This window comes from Strix aluco, chromosome 1, assembly GCF_031877795.1.
Source record: "Strix aluco isolate bStrAlu1 chromosome 1, bStrAlu1.hap1, whole genome shotgun sequence".
NCBI classification, from domain to species: domain Eukaryota; kingdom Metazoa; phylum Chordata; class Aves; order Strigiformes; family Strigidae; genus Strix; species Strix aluco.
In genome coordinates, this window is record NC_133931.1 from 10,289,315 (window position 1) to 10,302,724 (window position 13,410).

The 13,410-nt window shown below is 37.9% G+C and overlaps 1 protein-coding gene across 1 annotated transcript in view; it reads left to right on the forward strand.

Annotated features, from left to right (window-relative positions):
* CYRIB (CYFIP related Rac1 interactor B) overlaps window positions 1–13,410 on the forward strand; it is an 80,210-nt gene that overhangs the window by 52,101 nt on the left and 14,699 nt on the right. Inside the window, 7 exon segments of the mRNA XM_074841627.1 lie at window positions 10,163–10,245; window positions 10,867–10,974; window positions 10,976–11,002; window positions 11,004–11,078; window positions 11,081–11,131; window positions 11,134–11,156; window positions 11,272–11,354. Of these exon segments, the coding sequence (XP_074697728.1) occupies window positions 10,216–10,245; window positions 10,867–10,974; window positions 10,976–11,002; window positions 11,004–11,078; window positions 11,081–11,131; window positions 11,134–11,156; window positions 11,272–11,354 (397 nt within the window). The 5' untranslated portion in view covers window positions 10,163–10,215.

Here is a 13,410-nt window from a genome sequence, read left to right on the forward strand (position 1 = left end):
AGTGCTGCTCCTGCTCAGAAAGGTGAGAGTCATACAGAAAAGCTAGCAGAACTAAAGGGGCATTGCTGGGAATGGTACTGCCTGCAGAAAGAGGAAGGCTGTCCAGCAAACAGCTACATCACATGGGAAGAAACTTCTGTTTTCTTTGAAGAAACCGTGAATTTTTTTCACAGAAATTTTTTTGAGTATTGAAGCGAAAATGTTTATAAACCAAGGTGGTGGTGTCCACGTAAGCAGCCTGCAAGTGCAGGGTCTGACTGCTGATGCTTACACCTTTTCCAGTTGTGCTGAGACGATGTACCTGCGAGATGCTTAACAGCATCTTAAACCAGCTGAAATCACCAGTGTGATGGGTTTGAAGGGACTGGCAGAAGCCGTACCCAAGCAGCGCTTTTACTAGGAGAGCACCAGTAAGCTGACAATAGTAAAGATCTGGAGACTATTGGAAACTTTGGTTAAGCTTCAAAGAATGGGGCAAACTTAACTAGATGTTGCTTTCTGAATAAGGTTAAAACTTGAAAAAAGTTTAATATCCCAGAAAACCTGAACCTTCAAATGTGAGCAGATACCTAAGGAAGAGTGGAAACAGGGAGAGTGTATAATTGGTGGTTCTTCTAGTATGTGAGTCTTTTCAGGTCAAGTATTTTTCTCAGCCAGACTATTAAATTCATTCAGTATTCTTTAATGGCTTTCTGTGCTGCATATGTACCTGGTTTTCCCCAAGAACTGCTGCAAGCTCCTTGTGAGATGGGATGAGGTGTGGACTTCTAGAGTTCACAAAGGGACTGGTGCAGGAAATCCTAACTGTGATATTCTGCATACTTGCTACTGAACTTAACGGATTGTGGGGTGTGTAAGTCATTGGAGAATAATAAATGCTTCTCCATATTTCCAACAGGTGGATGAAAATAAATTGGCTTATGATAGCTTACACTTATGGGACACCTTTAGTTAGATTTTAAGATTAAAAGAAAAGTTAAGGTATGATGGGAGGGATGGAAAATGAGATAAAAGATGATCATATTTAGGACAGCTAGAGGAATTTGGACCAATGTGGTCTGGTGTGGTGGTGTTTTGGTTTTTTTTGTTTGGTGGTTAGGTTTTTTTTTTTTACACTTGCCTTGTAACAAAAACTATCCAGACTCAATAAAAGTAGTTGATGCTATGCTTCATGAGGCTCTGAAGTAGTAATTGGAAATAAGACAGCTGTAGAACCTTAAAACTCTAAAGAAGCAAACAACCATGTAGAGACCAGTTTTAGCCCTCTGTCCCACCTAATGCCTGTCTGTTTTGTTACTGTTTCTGAAAACAGATGGCATGGGAAGGCTGTATCATTCTGCTAGTCATTTTCTGTTGTACTATCAGTAACTTGATGTGTTTCATTAGCCTTCTATATTCAGCAAACATGCTTTGACTGGTGTCTCAGAAAAAGGAAACTCCACAAAACAATCAAAACGCTATCCAGAAACATGGAAATTTGCCCTTCCAGCTACATGATTTGGAAGGTCATAGGACTTCCCTTGTCCTTGGTAGTTCAGCGCTGGTGTGTCACTGAACTAAATTCGCAGATGGACAGTCAGTGTCAGGTTCATACACACAAGGTTTGAAGTTTAGTACTGTGACATCCCAAAAAAATCCCTTGAGATAGAATATGTCAATGAATATTTATATCCATCAGCTTGATAACTAGATAATTAGTCATAATATTGTTAGTGTAGGACTTGCAAGCCAAGGCACTGAAGGGGTGCAACAGTTTGGAGTCAAACTAAAAGAAAGCATTTAATTTGAGTATTAAAAGAGCACTACAGATGATTGTACTCCTTGTCCTAGTACATTAGATGGCAGTATTACCAAGGCTGTTTGAGTCTCAGCGTAACTTCATCCAACTTGGGTACTGAAATGTATGGGAGTCTCATTCTTATAGATGGGAATTCAGTTATTTTGAAAGAAAATACATTTCCCAATTAAACTAGACTTGAAGAGGAGTGCTTTTTCACAAGTGAAATACCAAGTAAAAGCTAGCAGATCAATTGCAGTAGACGCTATAGTGAAGTTAGGGATTGGAAAGATTTTTTTTTTTTTCCTAACAGATATACTTGCAGGTCTTGGGGTTTTTTTGTTGTTTTGGTTTTTTTTTTTTTCTTTACAATGAGATGAAAAGCTGGCAGAATAATGACTTACACAAATTATTGTTACTGTTGGGTTTGGGTTTTTTGAGAGATGAGAACTTAGCTGACATCCTTGAAATATGAAACTTTCATAGTATGTGGTAGTATAACAGTTTTAATAGGCATACCATCTTTTATAGAGTAAGAAGCTTTTCTGTAAAATAATAGTCTGTAAATCTACCACATCTCTTGTTAAATGCTTTTTTGCGTCTTGATGTACCTGATAAAAATAGAATGTTCTCAGCTTGCTTTGAAAAAAGACAGACTTCAAGATCAGCCACCGTTTCCATGATAACATCACAATGTCATGGACTAAATGCAATATTTAGGCTGGAAGAAAATTGCCAGCTCTCAGAACTGTAAGGTTCTAAGATGGGATGAAACATGCTTCCCTTTCTTTGGGAGATGAAATTGTAAGGTAGTGACCTCTGTTGGAGGAGTTTCAGCACTACAAAAGGCTTTTAAAATTTCAGACTTCGAAGAAGAAAGCAAAGTGTAAATGTCCCTGAACTAAAAAATATTTTTTTTCGGATAGTTGCAATGTAGTTGTATTAAAAAGGGCATTATGCAGAATTAAGTTAGAAAGCATGTTGAGATGTGTCATTTTGAAAGAGGAAAGCATATCTATTTTTTAGCTGTTACTAGAATAGTGCGGTTACTTGTTGAAGGGTAAATCAGAGCAGATTTGTGCAGCATAGTCTCTCCCCTTTTCAATACAAGTTCTGTTATAAAAATAAGAATCCTCCCAGACAAATTGGGGTTTATCCCAGACTTGTGTGGGCATGCTTAGTTATTTTATTGTAGCTCCTGTCAAATAGGTTACTCAGTGTCAGCTGTGCCACTAAAATATTCTCAAATTAGCAAGGCTTTAAAGACTGCCTTTTCTAAAGGGACTGTGGATTCTTCAGTGCCTTTCCCTTGATTTCCTCTAAGTGGAAAAATGAACTGAATGAACGCTGACCTTGACCATACTTTACAATTCTGGTTTTGAGGAATGTGAGCTTTTTTTCACTAGACTGTTTTCGCTGGCAGGCCTCCACTTGCCTGATATGACAAGTTTTGAATTCAGTTTTCTTTAGAAAGGAGACTTTATTGATGATGTGTGATCTCAAAAAAGAAAACAAAACAAAACAACCTTCAGTTTCAGCTAGAACAGTTTATTGTATCAAAGTTGGTTTAGGCAAAAGAACTGGCATCAGAGGCAGCTTTAAACAGCTTTTAAGTAGCTTGAATACTTACTTTCCTATACAAAAACATTTTCTATCTAGATATCTGAATAGTGGAAAAACAATTTATATAAGATATTGATGATTGAAGCCCTAGGAATTCAGTAGTGGGGTGTGGGTTTTGTGTTTTTTTTTTGTTTCGGCTTACATATCTTTTATTCTTCTTATTATGGTTGATTTGCAATTAGTGATTTGTGGAAGAACCACTAGGTGTCAGGAGTGGAAAGCAGTGCACAGATCTTTGCCTGGGTTTAGATTGTGAAGTATGTCATAAAAGTGTGTATAAAACCTGACGAAATCTTATGTGTGCTAGAACAACTTGTCCAGCAACGAATGAAATTGCATGGTTTATGCACAACTGGTGACTGGTGTGGCACTTCATATATGTGTTTCATTCGGCAGTTAGATACCAGTACCTGAACTGATACCTTTAATTCTAATAATGTTACTATAGCTATGATGAATGCTGAAAATGAGACCAGCTTATCCAAAAATCTAACTTGTTTTAAGCTAATAGCACCAAACAGCTTCTTCCTATATCTAAAGCTGATAATTTCCATGTGTTGGTCTCTTTTCCAGTGATAACTACTATTTTTTTGCTTTTTTTTTTACTATTACCTCAATAATTATTTCTTATCTGGACAATGCATTTTATTACTTTGGGATTTTGTTTAATGACAGATCTTTATTACTTTAAACACTACTATCACTAGTAGGAATTAGAATGTGTTCAGAGGGCATCTGTGCTTCTCTAGCACTATTCAGAAGAGAAATAAATGTGCATTAGACTAGGAAAAAGGTGTTTGGATCCAAGGAAAATACTCTGACTTTCTGAATAGCATCATTCCCGCAATGCAGTTTATAAGCCTATTTCCACTTCTGCAGTGCTCTCTAGCTTTTAAGGTTGAGGGCAAATATATTCTCACTGCTTGTGAAGCTTCACTGCTTGTGAAGCTTAACTGCTTCATCGGGAGAAAAAAGGCACTTGATCCAATAGGCTGTCTGCTCTGTGATATCATTTGTTGCTAAGGCCTGCCTTGGATTCCGCTGATGTGGGCAGCCACCTATTTGCTGTTGGGGTTTTTTTTTGTTCTTTTGTTGTTTTGGGTGGTTTGGTTTTTTTTCTCCCTCCCTGTTCATGGCTAGATCCAATAGGCAGAAAACATTCAGTAAGCCCTGAAACAGTTGCCAGGCTAATAGGATTATTGTTCTAGAAAAACAGTATAGGGAGACATTCAGCTAGGTTTTTGTTTATGTAGTAACGCTGTAGTGTTATACTATAATGTTAGACTTTTAACACTGTAAGTGTTTTTCACTTACTACTATACCAAAATATCTCTGAATTGGAGGTTTATGCCACATATACATGACCAGTTGAAAATTTAAAACTCAATCCCTGGAAGAAGATGTTTGCTCTTTCATTAGATGTGCTTTCCATATAGTGTTGTGCTTAACTTCCTCCTCCAGGCTCCAGAGCATGGCTATGAGGTTTTCATGGAGTATAGTTTTCATACTCTGGATGTTCCTGTTCAGTCTTAAGCTTCATTAAAAGTAGTCTTGGGAAAAGTGTATACTTTTCCAAAAGGTGAGCCAATGTTTTCTTGAAGCAGGCATTCTTCAATGGTCACAGACACATTTTTTTTTAATCCATTTATTTATCTGGTTTTTTAAACTAGTTTAAAAGCATGCTGTTCTTCTGTGAAAGCATGCTATTCTTCTGATAGAACAAAGCAAAACTTTAAAATGTCACTTACGAATGTCATTGTAGTATTTACCTTTAACAAGAGTAAGCTTTCCAGCTGCTTGCCAATTGCAGGGAAAAATCTTGTTAATGTACAGTGTTTCTTTCAAGTGTGAGAGGAGGAAATTTCTTCAGTGCTTGCTGAATTTGGTTGCATCATGTATTTCTATTAAATTTCCCCTGGGCTTAGCTTAGAAAAAAAAAAAAATGAAATGTGTCAGGGATGTTTTCAGCATGAAGGGCATGCGTGCAAGACTTGTTTTGAAAATACGCCTTTGCTTTCCGCTTGTCTGATCATGACACTACACGCAACATCATACAACCCCATAAGGCTGTAATGGGCCAAATCATTGTAATCAAATGTGGCATTCCGTATGTCTTCCTCTGCAAGTAGGTCAAGTTTAAACCATGTTCTTGGCTCATGCTCTGATTTCCCATAACCTGTTCCATGTGGCTCAAGTATTGTGCTGGAGTACAGAGCATGTCAGGAGGGATTCTGGGCAGCTTCACAGGGATAGTCAGTTTTTGGACAGACACCAGTGGTTTTTTTTCTGCTCTTGACTTTATGATGTTGGAGTTGTGGCAAGAGAAAACTTCGTCGTCTAAAGTGTGCTTTTACTGAATCTTACACTGTCAGCTCACCTAATGAGTTACCTTTGGACACTGCACTATGAAATCTTAAAATCAAGAACCACCTTGGGAGAAAAAACAGTTGCAAGTTTTGAACTGTACTATATTCTGAATGAAACACCAAATAAAATTGGACAGAGGTTGACAATCTGAAGCTGTGGAAGAACAAATAGGTACTGATCTAAACTGTACTTAAGGCTGGGCGTGTGAATATTTTGAAGTTGGTGATTGCAATATGCAAAATTCTTCTCGATAAGGATTACAGCTTCAGTGTCTTTTGTTCCAGTTGTGCTGGAACAATTGTGGGTCATAAGGTGTGTTAGCACCCACAAAAGTCACCTCCAGTCAATGTTCTGAGTCAGCTGTTTGGCTCTGAGACAAATCCCAGCTGCAGGATATAAAACTCACTAATAGTGCTTGCTATTGGCTTTGGTCTTTATACAGGCGCAAATCTTTCTTGAATCGGGGCTGACTGCGGCAGTGTGTTCAAGAAGGATGCAATTAGTGCTGGAAGATGTTCTTGACTAGAGGATAGGTCAACATCAGGGCTAGCTAACTGGAACCACATCTGACTTTCTGAAACACTAATTCTACTTACTTCAGCTGAAGTTGTAGACTTTCAAGGAAACTGGAAGAGTTCTTGGTAAATCTGTACTGATTGGGCATGCCACTATGGTAGTTAATTACCAAGATAAGTCTTCATAGAATTACCAAAATATTTCGTGCTGGTGATGCTTTTACAGGGCATCAAATAGCAGAAGAGGTCCCTGAAGATAACTGTAATGGCTAGTTTTGTAGACTTCCTTTTACTATGTGCAGATTGTCATTATCTTTAATATTAGAGCCAGTAGTGGACCTTCTTTCGTGTATTTTGGGCCCAGCAGAAATGCAAATGATGAGCTATCTTGAACGAAACAATCTCTAGAAAATCTGGATCTGTCAGGAGCCTGAGGCATCTCTGAGCTTTACTCTAGATCAATCCAGGTATTCTGCTGACATAGCAGTCTCTTAGGTCAGTTTTCATTTTCCTCTCTTTAGGGTTCCACCTGAGTGCAACAGGTCAGCTATTCTTGCTGCTTAGCTATACCTTTCGAAGGAAAATAATGTACAGAAGTATAGAGCCATCTAACCTGAGCCATGGCATGTTGACCCACAGCTGCTTCCATGTGTTTGGGAGGTTCCATGCTGTGACACCACGGTCTCGTTTCTAGGTGGCCATTTCAGTGCTCGAAGCTAGTGCTTAGCCTTGCCAGAAGAGTAAATTTCTATCTGTTGGATCCTGCATTCATTACCTTGAATGCTAAGGAGAGGAAAAGTGTCCTCCCAAGAAATGCTAGATCAATTGTATCTCCTCAACTTTTGTCTAAACTGAGTTCTCAAGCTCTCTCTAGCTTCTTAAAGTCTTTTTGGATTACAACTTGGAGGAATGGTCACTTTCACAGTTATTAAAACACAGTAAATCTTCTGGGATCAAGGAGTACTTGAGATCCTTGAGTAACTGTTAGACTTCATCTTGATACAAGTTTCAAAAATATTTTGTCCAGCTTCTGCTAGTATCCATTCACTTCATAAAAACTGAATATATGGTGAATGTTCTACTGCTAAGAAAGCAACTGTGGTTTGTATCTCTTATGCTAAACTGTGATGTGACTTAAGTTTATCAAGACTTTTTCAGTACGCTGAATGTACGAGGGAAGAGGTCTGTTATGAACTTTATTACAAACAAGTGTTCATGCAGCTTTGTATTCATGTAAATTGAAGTGTATTCCTATATCGCACGTTGTCATCTTGTTGCTGTCGTAGTTGAATTAATCCATGCTCATCATCTTCAATTTCTCTCCCTTTCTCAGAGAGGCTGTTCACTGAACTGCTACCATTAGGTCAGTTGCAGCTTCTGCTTGAATTTGTTTCATATCTACTGTTTCACTGTACTGCCAAACCTTTTATTGTGCTTCTCTATTTGTTAAACTCACTCCCAGAAAAGAAACCATATATTCTTACTGGCAAACTTTTCTGACGGATGAAGGTCTGAATGAAAGTATTTGTATTGCAAAACTGAGTCCCTGTCCCCTTACACATTTGTGGTAGGGATTCAATTAAACAACCTGTTCTGCAGTGGCTATATGCTGTTCTGTAAACTTATCTTCAAAATATTTCGACCCTATAAGCATGCCCCTACTCTGACCTTCAGAAGTAATGTTATCCAGTATTTAAACCACATGTGTGACCCTGTAAACTCTTAGGAGACTGGTTAATGTCAAAACAAAAGGCAAAACCTGCATAGAGGCATTTACTTGAGGTATTGAAAATGTTTTGCTGGAGGAGGCGATGCTGCAGCTGAAGAGCTGAAGCATGGCAGTAACTGTAGGTATAATAAGAGTTCTCTTTAGGCAGCTAACACCGGTCATTACTATGTGTCTGCTCCTTGCTTGTTAATGTTAGAATTGAAATACATAATACACTGTTTTGAGGTTTGGTTTTTAAATCTGAATCTACAGACTCAATCACTATTAGGTAGCTTGTACTTTTGCCTTTTTATTGCCCCTATTGAAAATATTTGTTTAAGAGTGCCTCTGTGTTTCAACTTCTTCCAGATTATGAATGTCCTCATTGTTGGGGAGAGGGCTAAGTGGTTTATTCAGTCCTGAGTTACAGAACATGCTGATGAAATACGGAAAACTAATCTCTCTGCTTTCTGATGCTGCATGTTTACACAGCATTGGTGCACATGTAGCATTTGAAGAGTTCACTAAGCTATGGAATAGAAAGCTCTGGAAAAGCTGCCTCTTTGAAGAAACACGTTCTGATGGATTAGTTTTTAAGATAAGTGTTTAAACTGGACACCTTAATTTAAAGCTTCCTTAAATAATGGGTGTTTCTCAGGCTCAGAAATCTGATCTGACTTTCCAGAGAACTATGTTCAAATGCTAGGAAGCAGGACTTTACATTTTCTTGAGTTTTGAGGAGAAATTTGAATGTGCAAAAAAGCAAGCGTACACCTGGGGATGAAGTTCTGTGTGCAGAAGCCACTGTGATCAGTTGGATTACACTCAAAGTTGCTTTTGTAAAAATCGAGATTCTTAACTGTTTGGTCATTCCATAGAAGCCGTGGAAGCAAAGACTGAATAATTTTCAATAATCTGGGATTCATTCCCCTTTCCATGTCTATCTAGCTCTTGTTGATTCTGTGAGTTACTGCTGAGTCTTGTGGATCCTGAAAAATAAATTGCCTCCTGTTCTTAGTTTGCTTTTTCCTCACACACCGGTTGCATTTATCTTATGGAACTCAAGAAATCTGTCAACACAGGTTCTGAAAATTTGTTTTGCCAGTTAATTTGTTTTGACTTCACATTGCTTCGGTTTTCTTGATTCCTAATAAATTAATGATTCTTACAGTCATGCTACCTCCCTCCAGGTAAACATCATTCTTCAGTGACAATAAAACTCAGGGAAAAAAAAAAGGGGCATACACTGGTAGGTTGGTATAGTTACACTGATTTGAAACTCGATTTTTAGATCTTAAGCTTGCATCCAAATGTCAGACTGTTGATGGTTTATTCTTAAATAATATGAAATCGGCTTTTTGGGTAGTGTCTTGTGTTTGTCTTGCAGCAGCACTCTAGTGAACTGGTAGTTGAGGGCAATGGTTCTTAAGTATATTTTCAGCTTCTGTATACATGGGAGGGTCCTTGAAAAGATTGCCTTGTTCTGAAATGCAGTTTTTATAGTCCTACTGAAGGTATTGATTTCTGAAACTTATGGTAACGTTTGAAACTGTTTTGTTATCTGACCTTGAGAAATCTAATGACTATTTAATTTTTCTTCTACTTTTCATTTCTTTTAGCTGGGATGTGACAGCAAGCATAAGAAGAACTGTTGAAATTTGATTATCTCCTCGTTTTGGAAAAGTCTAACTTGCATTTAAGTCATTACTTTATGTTATTTGATGGGAAAAATTGTTCATTGGCCACAGATGACTTCTATTAAGAGGCCTTCCGAAATTTGTCTTGGATTATGGCGAGATAGTAAAAACACAGGCTTATGATGACACCAGTTCCATCTGAGGTTGCTTTTGTTGTCTGTGGGTTGCTTCAGTTATGCAAAACAATTGTGCAGTCATCATAGGTAACATTCTTTAAATGTATTAAAGCTGAAAGAGCCAGTAATTCCGATCTTTATTTTTGTCAAGGATATAGCTTGTTAATTTTTTCAACAATCGCTCCTCCCTGAGAAGGGAAGTGAAAATGCACTGTGCAGTGTATGTTTTCTATTTCCCACCAGAAGGTGATGAATCCCATGTGCAAAAACCGATGGGAGCCCTGCTTCAGTGAGCCCCAGGCGTGTACTTAAAGGAAATGGTTATTGGAACTAAATTATTTTGCCATTTTTATTTTTAGGTTTGCTGGCATGGGTAATCTCATTAAGGTGCTAACCAGGGACATAGACCACAATGCAGCACATTTTTTCTTGGATTTTGAAAGTAAGTCTCTCAGCCCTTCACAGCTGGTGCATTTAAAATGGTAACAGTAGGGTTGCTTATACCTGCTGCAGTGAAGGCTAGGGGACTCAGTTGCAAATCTGCAATTTGGAAGAGTTGCATGTGGTTTTTTTTTCCATTTCTCCTTTTTTTTCTTTTTCTCCCTCCAGTAGTAGCCAAGCCACCGTCATGCTACTGTGTGAATTTTCTTTCCTTGTGCTTAGTCATTTTGGGTCTCTGTGGTCAGTGATGTCCATCCATCTGCCTGCAAATCAAATAATCATAAAATGAAAAATTCTGTCAGTATGCCATAGTAATCTGTGCTGAGCAGTTGTTCACTGTAATCCTATCTTGTACAAGAGTGAGTACTAAACCATTCCTGATCCTGGTTTGGTCATTCATGGTGCAATTAATGTGCATTTCTTACATCCAAAAGTCCAAAGTGGAATTGTCTGAGCTTCCCAGATATTTTAGGCACCTTGTGTAAAAGATCTGTGGCATACCTGTGTTAGCATTTTCTGCACACTGAAATGATGTATCTTGATGCATTTTTCCATAGTGGCTTTCTGACAAAATTATAAGGGCTGATAAAATTAAAGCTCTTCCCTTTTGTTGTCCCATCAGGTAAAAATCTGTAGCATGGCTACCATGTCAATGCTTGCAAATATGGTACTTGGCCCTCAACGTGGTGCTCCTGCTCAGGACACTGGTGCTAGGGTGTACCGGGACAGAATTAATCACTGGCAAGGCCTTCAGTTGGAGTTCTGCCCCTTTTGCAAAGGGGCGGCTGTGAAGATGTTGGTGATGTGGTCACTTCTTACAGGAAAGCTGCATTGCATCTCTGGGATCACCAGCTGTACGTCCTCGAGGTGGGGGTCTCCCTCCACCCATCAGGGCGGCAGCCTGAAGGACGGGTTTGTGCCTGATGGAACTCTGGTCTTCTTTCCCCCACCACTTCAATCAACTATATTTGGGCTGTTCCTTCTTACAAAAAGAAAATTTTCTTTTCTCTTATTCTTGTCTTGGCAGGTACCTTAACATGGGGAACCTTCTAAAAGTTTTGACATGCACAGACCTTGAGCAGGGGCCAAATTTTTTCCTTGATTTTGAAAGTGAGAAGATGATTTTATATATCTATTACTCTTTGCCTGCAGTAGACTGCATTTGTCATGTACTAAATATATGTTTTTACTTTGCCATACTTCTAACAGCTTTGCATGCCTGAGCTATGGATAATTGTTCAGCGAACTTTTGTAGAAAGCAATAATCTGTTTTAAAATAACCTCAGTTTCTCAAATGTAAAATCAGGGAGGGCTTTCAAATTATATTTTATTGTTGGAATCTGATATGGTTCTTGTTTTAAACCAAAAGTCTGTCTGTTTTTAATGAAAACTTTAAGAAGACTTTGAATTATCTGAAGACTTACTGAAATTGCAAGGATACATGCACCTTAAAGGAAGGACTGAATATGAAACCTGATTCTCTTTTCTTCCAGTGTGCCACTGAGTAATGCTGCATATACAGATTGGCTCACAACAGCTATTCATAGCTCTCCAGCATCATCATGTTAAAGGTGTATATGTGAACCTTATTTGATTTGGCATTGAAATTTAACAGTTAACCTCCTCCTTCCTTAAAAGGGGGGCTCAGAGTCTAGAGACGAAATTGCTTTTGAAAAGAGATGTATAGCTTGCCTGATCAATGCCAAGCGTTCTGGAAGGTTCACATATTGTTAGTATTTCTGCTTTTAGTTTTTATTGCATGATATAATATAGCCTAAGAATGGCAGGTAAGTGTTGGCTGCTGCTATGCATGTTTAATTACTTTCTTTTGGGATATGCTATTGCTTTACCCAGCTGTACATCAGCAAGCATAAAATGAGAAAACTAATGTTCAAGTGCATTTTGACCATGTAATAAAATACAACGGAATATCGTAACAGAAAATTGATGAAGTATTGTGCTATGGATAACTTGAAATTCATTACATCTTCTTTTCTTCCCCCAAATTATTTTCAGTTGTGTTTGATGAAACAGTAGCAATTGGTTCTATTCTAATATGAAAGCGAATGCTTGGAGAAATATGTTTTTGCTTCATTTAAAGTTATAACTTCTCTACTGTTGATTTTATCAATTGTCTCTTCCGAATATACTGTTATTGAAAGATGATAGCCATACAAATTATAAAGGGAAAAAAATCAAAGGCTGTGTTCAAAAATCAGAAAGCAAAACTGTTGTTTAAAACCGCTTCAAATCTTGCATATCATCAGAATAGGTACAACTTAGTGAAGTAGGGAGAGCTGATATGGGAGAATATTGGAGTTGTGAAGCTCCAGCTTAATCTGCAAATACTGATCATTTAATTGGACTGAATTGAAGTTAGCTGGATACAAGAAGCATAATTCTAAAATCAATTGCAATAAAAATTGCTATTTTGAAATACTGATTCTTTAGCTATCAGTTTTGTTTTAAAGTGCATGTTTTGAGCATGAACAAGATTTGGCATGAGAGTAAGCAGGTTGCTGACATGAAATGTTTACATACGCAGTCAAATTAAGTGACTTACATTATGGCTGAATTGTTAGACTGTTCTTTATTCATTTTGGACCCTGTCCTGCGTTTGTTTCTGCTGCTATACTGTGTATCCATGCTTCTTGCTACTCTGTTTCAGATAGCTTGCCTTGACAGGATCTTGGCTTTGACACAGTTAAGATCTTTCTTCAAGACTTGGCACTTAATCTTGCAATACTTAATGTTGTGTTTTTATGTGGAAGAGCAAGTAAGCTCTGTATTAAAAACAAATTTGCCAATTCTATGTTACGCCTGGCCCAGTAATACACAGTTTGAAGTCTTCTGTTCTTAAATCTGTATATATCTTTGGAGTGAGCAGGCTAGTTCAATGTTTCTTGCACCATACCATAAAGAGCTAAAAATCTAATGTCCCTAAAGCTTTATAGGGATACAAATTCCAAATTTAGAAAGGTTTTAGATGGGTTTCTAAGAGATTTTTTTTCAGATGTTTATCTTGGTGCTAGATTCCAGTGTTTTGTGTGACTGACTATCAGAATACATATAAAAAAGGTTCTGATAAATGATATAATGGGTTATTGGCTTTTCCTTGCCTTAACACTGGTTAAGCTTATGTTATCTTTGGTCATTCACCTTACCT